This window comes from Mauremys mutica, chromosome 11 (assembly GCF_020497125.1).
Source record: "Mauremys mutica isolate MM-2020 ecotype Southern chromosome 11, ASM2049712v1, whole genome shotgun sequence".
In the NCBI taxonomy this organism is placed as follows: domain Eukaryota; kingdom Metazoa; phylum Chordata; order Testudines; family Geoemydidae; genus Mauremys; species Mauremys mutica.
The window spans coordinates 16306084-16321132 of record NC_059082.1 but is presented as its reverse complement, the minus strand read 5'-3'; the positions used below and the strand labels follow the sequence as shown (position 1 = coordinate 16321132).

The 15049-nt window shown below is 43.5% G+C and overlaps 1 protein-coding gene across 1 annotated transcript; it reads left to right on the top strand.

Annotated features, from left to right (window-relative positions):
- The first annotated feature begins 4023 nt into the window (after positions 1 to 4023).
- MESD (mesoderm development LRP chaperone) lies at positions 4024 to 14357 on the top strand. Its single transcript, XM_044981100.1, has 3 exons — positions 4024 to 4372; positions 9900 to 10132; positions 12377 to 14357. Exons 1-3 carry the CDS (start codon positions 4202 to 4204, stop codon positions 12633 to 12635), a joined length of 663 nt encoding a protein of 220 aa, XP_044837035.1. The 5' UTR covers positions 4024 to 4201; the 3' UTR covers positions 12636 to 14357.
- Positions 14358 to 15049: the final 692 nt, after the last annotated feature.

Sequence of the window (15049 nt, the reverse complement as noted above, 5' to 3'; positions counted from 1 at the left end):
ATGAAGCTTCTTAAACATTTTAAAAACCTTATTTACTTTACATACAACAATCGTTTAGTTATATATTATAGACTTATAGAAAGAGACCCTCCTAAAAAGTTAAAATGTATTACCGGCACGCAAAACCTTATATTAGAGTGTATACTCGGTACACCACTTCTGAAAGGTTGCCGACCAGTGCTGTACAATAACATGTAAGTGGGTGCTTTCAGTACCATCCGGCATTCTGTAGCACATGGAACAGAACTTAACAAGGGGAAATATCCATTTTGGGGACACCCCTACAGCAAGCATGGCTCTCACTGGTCAATATGTGTGAAGCTGTGGTTGTCCTAACTGTCTCCCAGTATGGAATGAGAGGACGCAACCCCTGATGCCACATGGAATATTGAGGGGGATTAAGGGAGGTGCTAAAATTGAGTTATCCAGGGATTGCAAAGGTGGGGGGGCGAGCCCGTGATTGTTGAACCTGTAGGTCCACAAGAGTCTACAGCATCTGTGTTTGCTGCTGGAAAAGCCCCATTATGTCCTGGTGAATCTCCCTCTCCTTTTCCTGTTGTAACTCCTGGGCCTCTCTCATGTCCACTCTTTCCTTCACCATATAGTCTGCAATATTCATCCTCCAGGCCCTCTGCTCATGGTCTGATGAAGCACTGGCTTGTAGGATCTTGCTCAATGTGTCATCTCAAGACCTCTTCTTTCTCCTCATCTGGTTCAGGCATTCCAGGAGGTGTGGAGGGGGAACCCCTCAAGGCCACTACAGCAGCAGCTACAGACAAAACCCAGAGAGGTACCATTGTCAGTATAGTCACAATGGAAAGTGAAAATTAAGATTCAGAACTCCCTTCCCTTGCTCCCCTAAAGTTTTATGCTTATTAACAAGACATGCTTATTGACGCTTCGCATGGCACCATTCACAGTATCAGCCATGGTAAGTATGGCCCACTAGGGATGAAGGAAATGAGGAAAGAATTGTTCAACTGCATGAAACTATGAATATAGAGCAATGGCATTGATTATGCGCACCATTTTCCACAAGCAGTGGTGATTTTAGCGGATATCTCACTTCTGAGTGTAACAAAGGCACAGAGAGCACAGCTGCTGCTGGCATCCTGAAGCTGCCCAGACTCATATTCTGCTAGGCTGTTAATTGCAATGGTGTCTTATGAAGTTATCACTGACTGGCATGGGAAAGCATCCTACCACAGAGGGGAGGGATAGCTCAGTGGTTTGAGCAGTGGCCTGCTAAACCCAGGGTTGTGAGTTCAATCCTTGAGGGGGGCCACTTAGGGATCTGGGGCAAAATCAGTACTTGGTCCTGCTAGTGAAGGCAGGGGGCCAGACTCAATGACCTTTCAAGGTCCTTTCTAGTTCTAAGAGATGGGTACCGGTATATCTTTATATTATAATAAGGCTGCCATCCCTAGGAACCTTTGTGAAAGGATTGCTGAGAACATGAATGTTTCAAAGATCTTTCAGGATTCAAGGGGCATCCTTGTGTACATAAATGAACTGCTCCATATCCCTCCCCCCCTCGCCTAAATCTACAGGGAAATAGAATGCAGATAACTTTACCTCTGTTGTACTGCTATCTTTTCTAGTACAAATTAACAAAATGTCGATAGCTGCATCCTATTAAGTTGGGAACACCATTATTGTAATGGGAACTGCTCATATACACTTAGCTCAAACTTCCTTCCCCTGGATCAAGCTCACCTGTGCTCAACTGCTAGGTCTGACTGGATTGCGGTGGAGGCTCAAATGGGTCCTGGCTTGCAGCATAACTGGACCCCCAGCTGCATGTCCTCCAGCTACCTCTTCTTCCTCCTTCTCCTAATATTTATCGAACAGCAGGAGCAGCAGGCCAAAGTGCTGGCCTTGCAGTGAGCTGAGGCTGCGGGGGAGGGGGGACAGCAGGGGAGGGGCCGGGGGCTAGCCTCCCCCACCAGGAGCTCAAGGGCCAGGCAGGACAGTCTGGATGTGGCCTGTGGGCCGTAGTTTGCCCACCTCTGTTCTATGCTATATACTTAGGATTGCATTATTCTTGTTTTCCACGAGTATCACTGGGGTAGGAAGAACCATAAAGCTCACAAACATTCCCCTTGCTAAGGCCCTGATCCTGCAAATGGCTTCATGCAAGCCATAATTGATTTGAGTGAGGTTCTCCTCACACAGAGACAGTTGTAAGATCCTAGCCTAGTACAAGAAACACTTCTTTCCCTGAAATTCAGAATACAACATACAAAAACTTTAGTACATTTAGAAGGAATGCATAATATTGTGCATTATAGGATATTCAGAACCATCTGCTCACCTGACTCATACAAATAGTTCTATTTAGGTAAAGTGAACTACTCAGGCAAGCAGAACTTGTATGTGCAATAGGAGCACCAGAAGACAAAGTAAAGAGGGGTTTTTTGGTTTTGGAGGGAAAATGTGGTATTAGAGACAATATTTAAAATTAGAAACTTAGTGGTATGTATTTTTTTATTTGCATAGACCAAAATCAGAGACAGAGATCCAGCTTTCTAAACTTTGAATATTTAGTCTGTAAATGTGAATGTTTTCAGTAAATGTAAATATCTTCCAGCAGTAAGAATGTTACCAGAATCATCTTTAATAAAAGCAACATTAACTATGGCAATCTGATATATCAGACCAGATATTAGATACAGTGCCAAATCCTTGAACAAATATGTTAATTAATAATTTATGGGACAGCTTTGTGAAATGGCAGCTAATTAAAACACTGATTTGGTTACTGTTCATTTAATAAGCTAGAGGAATAGGCTTATGGTTTAACAGCTTCCTGTTTCTTCTGCTCATTTGTAGTAAAAATGTTAGAAAATGATAACATATGGTTTTTACAGCCCTAGCTGAGCACACCATGGCAGACCAAGGCGGTTGTAACTAGGGTGACCAGATAGCAAATGTGAAAAATCGGGACGGGGGTGGGGGTAATAGGCATCTATAAGAAAAAGCCCCAAATATCGGGACTGTCCCTATAAAATCAGGACATCTGGTCACCGTAGCTGTAACAGACCCAAACCTTGGATCGCATGGGCTCTTAGATTTGTTGGGTCTGGAACAGAAGCCGGTCACTGCTTTAAACTCCAGACTTCTGGGCATACACTCAGGCACATCCTCTATCCAGCTTCCTTTCCTTTGATATGGACTCCAGTCCACCTGCCAAGATCCTGAAAGCAGTGCTGGCTTAGAAGCTATGACCCCTCATGGTTTCCTTTCCAAGCTGCCTTAGAAGCTATGACCCCTCATGGTTTCAACCTTCAGAGACTACATGGCAGTTAAAGCAAGTCTTCTGCTACAATTGCATGAGATCTCTGGGACATGTTCCAAAAGCCAGAGGATCTCCAACACTGGGAGCCAATCCTTACAGCACAGACTAAACATATCTGCAGTATTGCCAACTCTCATGCTTTTGTCATGAGTCTCATGATACTTATTGTTTTCTTTAAAGCCCCAGCTCCGGGAGTCAAGTGGATATGTGATGATTTCAGCCGCCTTTCTTAAAGAAAAAGTTTCTAGCCCTCATGGCTGCAGAGACAGCTTCAAAATGTGACCCCAGAAGGCTCAAAAAGCAGAAGGCAAGTACAAAGAACACGAAATCTATTATTTTTACCTAGTCTCATGATTTTAAAGCCAATTTCAAGCTTGACTCATGACTTTTGAGCATTTGGGGTTGGCAATGCCGCATCCGTTCCCCCAACTGAAGGAAAGGCGAGGGCAGCAATCACTTACAGATGTTAAAACTTTACATTACTTTCTGAACGGTCTTTTCAAACCTAGGGTCTCTTTCGTAACAGTGATCGGGCCGAACCCCGCACTGGGTTACGCCCAGGCAGTCCCCTGGCCTCCAGGAGGGCTTGAGCTGCGCTGGGCCTACGTGTGCAGGGGCTGCCCCCGGTGTCATGCCAGGCTGGGAGTGGATGGGTGACGCCTCCCTGTTAAAGGTGAGGCGGGCGGCACTTCTGCCTTTGGGCTCCCATCCCTGACCGGTCTCTGGCCAGCCCCTGCTGCCGCTCCCTCACAGGCTGGTGGCAGCTGCTGCCCTACCCCCATCTCCCGCCTCCCTCGCCCGGATCTCAGGCCGGGCCCCCGGGCAGAGGCCGAGCCGCTGTTGCCCCCGCCCCCGGAGGCAGGACTCGGAGGAGGCACCTCCTCCCCGCGGCGCCCGGAGAAGATGGCGGCGGCCGCTAGCTGGGCCGGCCTGGGCCTGGTGCTGCTGTTGCTGGCCGCGGCCGCCGGGGCTGGCGAGCCGGAGGGGAAGCGGCGGGCCCAGCCCGCCAAGAAGAAGAAGGACATTCGGGATTATAACGATGCGGACATGGCGCGGCTGCTGGAGCAGTGGGAGGTACGGGCTGGGGCGGGGCTCCGCGGCGCCCCCCCTCACCGAGCTCCCCTCAGTCCCCCGCCGCTCCCCGGTGTCCACGTGGTGCGCCCCCCCCCTGCGCTCAGCTTCCCGACCCCCGCTGCTTAGCCCTGAGCTGAATCGACATGTGCTCCCCGCGTCCCCATCGCTGCCCGCTCCTTCCCCTCCCGCGCCACGGGGCTCCGCGCAGCTCGGCCGCGGCCGACGGGAGGGCGCCCTCCTGCCCCAGCGGGCGGCGGGACGCTTCCCCAAAGCTGCTGTTGGAGCCGTGTCCGGCTGGGCGGGGAGCGCTGGGCGGGGGAGAACCGGCCGGGGTTCCCCTGGCAGGGGGTGGGGGGCGAGCTGTGCTCGTGGGGTCGGGGTTCCCTTGCCGACAAAGGGGTTCGGCCCCGCTGTGACACATTCCACCTCCATCAGGTAGAGGCGATAAAAGGTTGTGTGTGGGGGAGGGGATGGAATAGGTAGGATCCTAGGCCCCGCATGACACCCTCCCCATCTCCCTGAAAGCCCCAGTTACAGCCTGGGATGAGTATAAGTAACCCTGGGAGTTGGCAGTTTGCGCCCTGTCCACTTTACCATGGCCAGAACTTGATTCCCTTCCTGCTGGAGAGCTCTGCTGGGGTCAAAGCTCATGAGCAAGTAGATAGTTATTTTGTGAGATTGAATGAACAGATACATGGTTTCTACTAGGTAGTTGTGGTTGAGAGCACAAATTAAGGTACCACGTATCATCAGTTATTTAGTTCAGCTAATTGTAGCCCACCTTATTTTCCACTATCTCTTCCCAACTAGACTGACTTTCAAAGTAGTTACTATTCGAGGCCCCAATCTTGCGGATGTGTACTACTCATACATGTTAACAACTTCATTTATTAAACAGTAATAAGTCACCAGGGCCAAATGTTATTCGCCCAAGAGTTCTGAAGGAACTCAAATATGAAAGTGCAGAACTACTAAGTGTGGTATGTAACCTATTGCTTAAATCAGTCTGTTACATTAGCTATCCACCAGTCAGCTGGTAAAGGCCAATTTTTAAAAAAAGGGCTTCTGAGGCATTCCTGGCAATTACAGGCTGGTAAGCCTAACTTCAGTACCAGGCAGATGGGCTGAAATTATACTAAAGGACAGAATTATCAGACACACAGATGAACACAGTTAGTTGGAGGAGAGTCAACACACCTTTTGAAAAGGGAAATCATACCTCACCAATCTATTAGAATTCTTTGAGGCGATCAACAAATGTGGATCAGGGTGATATAGTGGATATAGTGTACTTGGACTTTCAGAAAGCCTTTGACAAGATCCCTCACCAAGGGTTCTTAAGCAAACTAAGCAGTTATAGGCTAAGATTGATGGATCAGTAACTGGCTAAAAGGAAACAATTGGAAGGAGTAAATGGTGATTTTTTCATGATGGAGAGAGGTGAATAGCAGTGTCTTCCAGGGATCTGTACTGGGGCTATTACTGTTCAAACATATTCATACGAGGTCTGGAAAATGGGGTACACAATGATGTGGCAAAGTTTGGAGATGATACAAAATTACTCAAGATAGTTAGGTCCAAAGCTGACTGCAGCGAGTTACAAAGGGATCTCACAAAACTGGGGTGGTTTGGGCAACAGAATGGCAGGTGACATTCAGTGTTGTCAAATGCAAAGTAATGCACACTGGAAAACATAATCCCAGCTATACATACAAAATGATGACTGCCAGATGATGGGATGGATCACTCAATAATTGCCTGGTTCTGTTCATTCCCTTTGAAGAATCTGACATCAGCCGCTCTAGCAGGGGTAGGCAACCTATGGCACCATGCCGAAGGTGGCACACAAGCTGATTTTCAGCGGCACTCACACTGCCCAGGTCCTGGCCACCGATCGAGGGGGCGGGGGGCCTCTGCATTTTAATTAAATTTTAAATGAATCTTCTTAAACATTTTAAAAACCTTATTTACTTTACATACAACAATAGTTTAGTTATATATTATAGACTTATAGAAAGAGACCTTCTAAAAACATTACAATGTATTACCGGCATGCGAAACCTTAAATTAGAGTGCATAAATGAAGACTCGGCACACTACTTCTGAAAGGTTGCTGACCCCTGCGCTATAGGAAGAAAGGATACTGGGCTAGATGGATCATTGGCCATACTGGGTCAGATGGTTCTTATGTTCTGTTTACTTTCCTTTATTGCCTGTTTCCTGTCTCCCTGTGGGTCCTTCTGTCGCTACAGTGTCTTCTATTTCTTTTCTCCCCATCTGCTGCCTTTTCTATTTGTCTCTCCCAAATGCCGCAGATCCTTCTGATTCCATTCCTTCCCCTACGGTTGTGGTTCAGAATGTTTTGTGCTGTTTTTGAAAGCAGCAGGGGTAAAAATATATCACTTTTATCTGTACCCAGTTTCACAGGGTTTCAAGTCAATGTGTGGGAACTGGTTTTTGCATGTGCCTTTTGCACAGGAGATTTTTGTAGAGAAGAAAAAAAGCCATCTGATTCTGCTGAACTGTGTATTTTTGTTGAGCAGCTTCTGAACTTCTCATTCTATGAACTGGCACTAAGGCCTTGTCTATAGGAAAAAAGCATTGCATTAGAAATTGTGTTACCTAATATGTTTTAACTAAAATGATGTTAAAACATGATTTAACCCTTGGTTTAAAATGATGGTAATCATGACTAGCTAATATGTTTCCTTGTGGAGAGCCTTATTTTTTTAGTGTTTCCTATCTCTATGGTAACCAACAGCAAGGCTTGGAAAGTGGGAGTCACGCCCTGCCTTCCCAGGGGGCTGCCAAAAGAGCACACAGGCCTTGTGAGGCTGAAGAATTTGTAAGATGGCTATATATGCACTCCTCATGTCCCCCTGCCTTCGCCACCCCCTCCCCCAACCTTCTGGGTGTCAGAAGGAAAATTTGAAGTAGTTGTAAATGTGTGGGATGAGGAAACTGGAAGTGTCAGATAAAGGGCAGAGGAAGAAAAGGAGAGTTATAACAGAGCATGTGATTGATAAAAATGAGACCATATGGAAGAATGATTGTGGTGTTAGGAGTCAGGAAATATTAAAATTCAAATCCTGGCTCAGCTACTAACTTACTATCTGGCTTTGGACAAGTTACTTTACCCCTCTATCTCAGGTTTCCCGCTTGTATAATGAGAATATTTGCCAGTCTCACAGGGATGTTGAGGATTAATTCCTGATTATTAAATAATCTACCATATAGCTTTTTATATACACAGGGCATAATCTTCAACTGTTCTGAACTCATTCTTGACACAGTTGAGGGAGGAAGGCAAAGGTACCGCTAAGCTGCCCTTATCCCTGCCTCGAACCTGCGAGCACATGGGACTGAATCAGACATGTAATAGTTAAAGGAGTTTAAGTGTTTTTAATTTATGCTTTTAATGGCTCCAGGGGGAATTAAAGAGGGCAATGATTGGCCAGCACGCATTGTGCTCAGGCCTTGCCCATTATACTGGGGGGAGACAAGTAGCATAGAGCACACTACATCTTCTTTATGCCACCCAAGGGTTCCCATATGTCAGGGTAATCTCTAACAGCCCCATCACGATTGCTTTCCCTCTACTTTGTATAGTCTGTAGAGCATAAGAGAGCCAGAAGTCGAACCAAAATCTGGGCCAGAATTCTTTCCATGGCTAAAATTTATGTTCTTTAAAACCATTTATTATGGCACTAATTTTAAACTTCGACATACCCCAGAGTTGGCTCAGAGCTAAAATCATAAATTACCATAAGCTTTTTTGGCTAATTCTGTTATAGAAATATATACAATACAGTATATGGAAATCAATCACAAAGACCGTTCATTTTAGGAAGGGGTTTGTGAGGAGAAAACAGATAAAGAAGAAGTGTATGGGTGTCATTTAATCCATTTAGTACTTTCTTTGTGAAACTTCATGTTCGTACATGCCTGGCAGACTTACCTATTCATTTTATACTGAAAATCACATATTTGTCTTGCTTTTAGTGATTAGTTTTGGACTTCACACAGTAATACATATCTCTTTTTATAAAGCTTTCTGAGAGATCTTCAAGTGATGAAGTGCCATGTACAGAAGCTGTCAATCACTCCTTTTGGTGGAAGGTTATACTTACTCAAACCAAAGCAATACTACTTTGAGAAAACGAATAAATTTTCATAGCCATTCAGCTAATTGATATTAATAGGCATGTGTTGTTACAGCAGTCTTAGCCAGTTTGTGTAATGTATAAGGATTAGTTGAAACTTTGTATTCCTAGCTCCTCTTTTCACAAGTACAAAATAAACTACATTTGTGTGGCTTAAACTAATTTTAGAATAGTACTGAGAGTTGCTTTTCTGTTTCCTAAAAATTATTTCTCAGTAATATGCTTTACACTTTCACAATACTTTTACAGACATGGCCTTTCTCAGCATCCCCAAAAAGTGTTCTTCCCAGTTTTCAGGAATGGGGACTAAGGCAGAGAGAATAAGGATGGGATTTTCAGAAGCGTTTGTGATCTTTTTCCCCATGGAGTTTGTGCTAGTAGATCACTTACATGCTTGTGAAAAATCCACCATAAATGATTTATTGAAGGCTACACAGTAAGTTGGTAGCAGAGCTGGGAGCATACTTAGAATTTCTGAGCTCAGTCCACTAGACAACTACACCTCTACCCCCATATAACGTGACACGATATAACATGAATTTGGATATAACGCAGTAAAGCAGCGCTCCGGGGGGCGGGGCTGCGCACTCCGGCAGATCAAAGCAAGTTCAATATAATGCGGTTTCACCTATAACTCAGTAAGATTTTTTTTTTTTTTTTTTTTGGCTCCCAAAGACAGTGTTATATCGGGGTAGAGGTGTATTCTCTCCTCTCTTTGGCCATGTTTTGTATATACAACTCACAAAAGTTCAGTCAAAACCAGTTTGCAAGCAGTGAAGAAGGAAAAACTTTAATACCTATTTAAGAAGTAACACTGTAATTCCCCAAAGTAAAAGACTGCAGAACAGCGTAGTGATAGAAATTCAATTTAAAACCCTGGGTCAGTCAGTAAAAAAGCAAACTCCACTTGTTCCAGACAGGAAAACAGCTGCAGCCATTCATCCGAACCAGCATTGTCTTTTCCTGTCTCCATCATGTGGTCGGAGGATAATACCTGATTCATAAGCTGGTATAGGGCATGGTGTAGAAATGAAGGTAAATGTACAGGGAACCTAAATTAAAAAAAAAAAAAAATTCAGGAAGAGCTACTAACTCTTAAGGGTGTGTGTGTACATGTACATTGCAACACTGCTTTTGTATGTTCCACAAAGTATACAAGGTGCATGCAATTTTGCTATATTTGTCTTTATTTTGGAATCCTCATAATTAAACACATCTTGCTCTTTATCACAAGCAGTATCTAATAATTTTCTAAACTAAACAGTGACAAATGTCAAAAGAATAGTTTTGCAATGGGTTGGAGTTTATATTGAGGTGGTGTGTTAAGTTTAATGTGTAATTAAAATCTGTTTGTTTCAAAACAGAAAGATGATGACATAGAAGAGGGAGATCTTCCTGAACACAAAAGGCCATCAGCACCAATAGACTTCTCCGAAATTGATCCAAGCAAGCCTGAGAGTATCCTGAAAATGACAAAAAAAGGGAAGACTCTTATGATGTTTGTCACAGTGTCAGGCAATCCCACTGAAAAGGAGACTGAGGAAATTACCAGCCTGTGGCAGGGAAGTCTCTTCAATGCAAACTATGATGTACAAAGGTAAACAATCGTCTTCAAAGTTCTGTATGGCTTTGACAGGACCCTGATGTTTCTTTCTCGAAGTGTTCTTCAGAGCTGTTCTGTTTCTCTCAGTCTGTATCTTTGCTCTCCTAAATCACTGTTTATACCTTTTTAACCTTCCTTCAAGCCTCCTTGGTCGTAATGTGGTCAGGTATACAAAGCTTTTTAAGACTTAAGGTATGTCTATACTGTAAACGTGAATCCACCTATATGAGGTCGACTTACAGCCACCACAGTAATCTCTGTGGTAGTGCATGTCCACACTATTCTCCTTGGGTCGGTGGTGCTTATCCTCACCAGCAGCACTTCCACCAACCTAAAAGGGGCAGTGTGGGGAACTGAGAGCCCAGTCTCTCAGCTCTGCTGGCCGCTTCCTGCCAGTAGAGCCCCGAGTGCCCTGAGTGGGCAGGGAGCCGCCCGGGCTTCTTGCCCTGGCTCTCAGACGGGAGCAGCGTCCAGCTGCCCAGCTCTCCGGGGGAACAGAGGCTTTTTTTTTTCCTGCGTGAAATTGACAAGACAGCCAATGTAAGGGATGCAGCCTCTACACAGACACTGCATCACCCTAACTACACCAACTAAGCCTTACACCTCTCATGGAGGTGGAGTTATTATATCAGTGTTGTAGGGCACTTTCATCGGTGGGAGGAAGGCTGTAATGTAGACATTGACATAATTAGGTTGACATAGGTCGACATATGGCAGCTTAACTGTATAGTGTAGACCAGCCCTTAGTCATAGCGTCTGTATGGCCTAACTCAATCCAGCCATCTGTCTTTTTAATTGTAATTGTTTATGTACTTGATGAGAAAGTATTCCACCCGGAAGTCTGTGTCACCACTAAGCTTTTAATTCCTTTTACTAAAAATAAACTTTCAGAGATCCTTTCGAAATAGAAGGCTGATAGATTGCCTGTGCTGGTGAGGAGGCAGACGGAGTTCTGTTGCTATACTGATCTTACATCCAGTAATGGAATACTGTTTATTTCTTTTTCTGTGAAAGAGATTTAATGCATGTTGGCAGTTTATTTATTAGTTACTTAATAGAATCTTGTTGTAATATTTTTCATATATTCTTAAATATTCATCAACTACATTTTTGAAACATGGGCAGATGTGTCTTTCTGTGGTTTCCTTGAAGGCACCAAGTCTCAACACAGCCAAAAACATTAGATAATTTAATGTCCTGGTTCTTACTTAGTTTTTGAGCTTATATTCTTCACTTTCCTCTTTGCTTTGTTTTATACATATTAATGAGTATTTATTGTAAGTAAGGCTACGGTTTAGTCACGGGTATTTTTAGTAAAAGTCACGAGCAGTAAACAAAAATTCACAGCCCGTGACCAGTCTCTGACTTCTACTAAAAATACCCATGACTAAAACTTGTGGGGGTGGGTTTGCCTACCTGCCTCCGCGCCCGCCCCCCAGCAGCAGCAGACTCAGTTTGGGTGTGGGAGCGGGCAAGGGGTTGGGGCCCGGGACGGGGTGAGGCTGGCTCTGGGCGATGCCTGCCTGGGGAGCTCCCCGAAGTGGTGACACCCATCTTGCTCAGCTCCGTCCTAAGCAGGGGGGCCAGATAGTTCTGCGCGCTGCCTCAGCCTGCAGGTGCTGCCCTGCAGCTCCCATTTGCTGCGGTTCCCTGCCAATAGGAGCTGCGAAGCCAGCGCTCTGAACAGAGGCAGCCCACAGAGCTGCCTGGCCATGCCTCCACCTAGCAGCTGAGCAAGGGCAATGTTACCGCTTCTGGAGCCCCCCAGGTAAGCAGTGGCCAGAATCTGCCTCACCCCATCCTGTGCCCCAACCCCTGCCCCCTCCCACACTCAAACTCTGCTGCTGGGTGCGCGGTGACCAGACTGCAGCAGTAGCCGATGCGACTGGCACAGGAGCTGCCTGAGCCAGGCACACCGGCCACTGCAGAAGTCATGGAGGTCACGGAATCTGTGACTTCTGTGACAAACTCGCAGGCTTAATTATAAGATATCAACACTTTTATGTGTAGCTAATAGCAGTAGTTGTATAACAGCAAATTTCCTGGTGAGACTAATAAGAAATTGTACTTGCTGCCATGGTGTGTTTTTTGGGATGAGCACGATCTGCTTTTTTTAAAAAGCAGATGTACCACTTAATGCTACTAAGTGCACCCTGCTCTTGGAATAGCTCTAAATGAAACATAATGTTTTTAGTACTTCAAAGACCAAATGCTAATTGACAGGTTTTTTTCATCTAGGTTTATTGTTGGCTCAAATCGTGCCATCTATATGCTACGTGATGGGAGCTATGCGTGGGAGATCAAAGACTTTCTGGTAAATCAGGAGAGGTGTGCAGATGTAACTCTAGAAGGTCAGGTGTACCCTGGCAAAGGAGCAGAAGAAAGTGAAAAAGTAAAAAATAAAACCAAACCAGAGAAAAAGAAAAAAGATGCAGACAAGAAATCGAAACCCCTCAAAGAAGACAACCGAGCTACCAAACAGAGAGAAGATCTATGACAAACAAATTAACCAGACTGAATGTAGTAAATAGAAAATCAACACTTTTGTTGTTCACAGAGGAAACCAACTGTCTCTAAGTTTTGCAGCCTTACCCATACAATTTCTGGCTATTTAGGGGGGCGGGGGTGGGAATAAGAAGACAAAGGATTACTGTATTTAAGAGAGTGTATGTTTAAATGCACCAATTTACTTCTTAATGTTGGGCATTTACTTACTAACAGCAAAGTTAACGTTTAATGTTTTGGGGTTACCTACTTTAGATAGCAACTTTCTTATGTTTTACTCAATTGGTTTAAGGTTAAAATAAGCACCAATGCATCTGATGTTATGGACTTTGTTCATATGACAAGAAAGGAAAAGGAATTGTGATCCTTACAGTGCACCAAAGTTAATGTGTAGTAGTAGTTGGCCATTGTGGTTAGGTAAGTCAGTTATGTCAATGATTCACATAGTCACTGCTAGGTAGTAGACTAAACTGGCACAGTATGTTCCTGGCAGCCATTATACAGACTCTGCTCAGTGAGTAATATTCGCTATGATTTTAATTGATTGTACTCTGATTTTAGGCAGAGTATACCCTCAGAGTACCACAGCTGGCATTGAAATAGGTGCTTGGATGCATAATATAAGATAGACAAATACAAAAACTGTTTTGTTTGTACTCTGAATTGGCAAAAGCAAGGAGATTCTCAGGACCCGATTCTCTAGTCATCTATATCTGCGAAAATGAGGCCTAACCCTATAGGCATCAATGGAGTTACAATGCCATTCTGAAAATGGTTTAAGTGAAAGAAGAATCAGGCCCATGGCCAATCCCCAGATGTATTTAGGTGCCTAACTCCCATTGAATTCAGTGGGAGCTAGATGCCTAAATACCTTTGAGGATCTGGGCCTTGATGTGTAAACTGCCAGTCCAGTTTTTGTTTCAGCAGGCAGAGTTCTTACAGAGTAAAAGACAAGTGAGTTAATAGAGAAGCAGCCTTAACTCTGAATTTGTTTTTTATTGGTTTGAGAGCTTTTAGAACTCTCTATATAAGTATTAATTGCAGTGTGAGGAAAATTGATGTACTACTAGCCATCTAGGGCCTGACCATTCTGTCAGTTACATGCTAACAGCTCCCATTAAAATGAGTTAGGGGGAGAATTTGTTGGTTTCTAATAATTGGTTCAGTCTACTTGAATACTTCCTCATTAAATAATTAAATCCGTCTCCTTTTGCAACAACCATAAATACTGGGAAAGTTGATTGCGGGTGGGGATGGAGGATTTAAATCCTCTTCAAAAGACAACTTGTTTAAATAAAAGGGTTTTTTTATTCTGTGTCCACATATATGTATGACTTTTGAAGTTTTCCCTCAAATATGTTGAGGAATAAATGCATAATGACCCTGAGCACACACCGATTTCAGGATGAGAGGCACAGTGTTAGATACCTGTTTGATATTACTGAAATAAAGTTACTTTGCTTTTTAAGGTCCCAAAATTCATGTGTTTTTTTAATAAATAAAAGGTCCTAACTTGAACCATAATGGTTAATCTTTTTACATTGAAGTATTTTGTAAGTGGTTGATTTAGTGAGTGTTTGTTTCAGAATAAGAATGTAACTAGATTTGCACACAAGTAGAACCTGGTTTAGTTTGTTTGTTTCAAAATTCACCTTTTACAATTGTGGTCATGATATATTCGTTTCAGTAAATTTATCTTTTGGTCACAGGCTCATCCCTGTCTGGTTTCCATAATTACTCACAAGTAAAGACTAAAATATTTTGATGAAACATGCAGGTATTAATATGCGTATCTTCACTCTTCCCCTTGCAGATCTTTGTGTGAACTAAAGATTAGATTGTAGTGAATTGCAGTCAGAAAGATTGCTGTAAATGTATATCTGCCCAATACTCGGAGTGAAAAGCTATAAAGCATTTGTGTCTTGGGGATTAATTATATTGCTTTTCTGCACTACTATTCATGGCAAAGATACAGAGCAGTTCAGACAACTCTGTAGATATTTGATATTCAGAATGTTTTCTGCTCTTGTAAACACATTGTTGTCTCATCTATCATTGATCTGTTGCTTGCAGGTACTCATTCTGCATTGCCTTTATTTGGAGTATTGTGTCATTTTTCAGGAAGGAATCACAAGCAAACTCAAATAAAAATCTGTAAGATCCAGTGTTTCTTAGTATATAACAAACAAGTTATAATTTACCTTGTAAATTATAGAATACTCTTAACACAGGCCTTGAATCCTTTAGAAACTAAGGATATTTTTAGTATGGCTATAGAGACTTTTAACATGGCTATTCTAATCTCTGAAGAGACTACAGAGTGTTTCAATTGTATAATATATACCAGATGCATGCTGGAACATTTTATCCAGTTTGACAAAAACTATGCAGTATGATTCAGTTCAA

Bases quoted from the DNA above. Each gene is read 5' to 3' on its own strand.
- MESD (XM_044981100.1), top strand. From the start codon at position 4,202: ATGGCGGCGGCCGCTAGCTGGGCCGGCCTGGGCCTGGTGCTGCTGTTG. The intron at 4,373-9,899 runs GTACGGGCTGGG...GTTTCAAAACAG, and splicing joins GGCTGCTGGAGCAGTGGGAG to AAAGATGATGACATAGAAGA. The intron at 10,133-12,376 runs GTAAACAATCGT...TTTTTCATCTAG, and splicing joins GCAAACTATGATGTACAAAG to GTTTATTGTTGGCTCAAATC.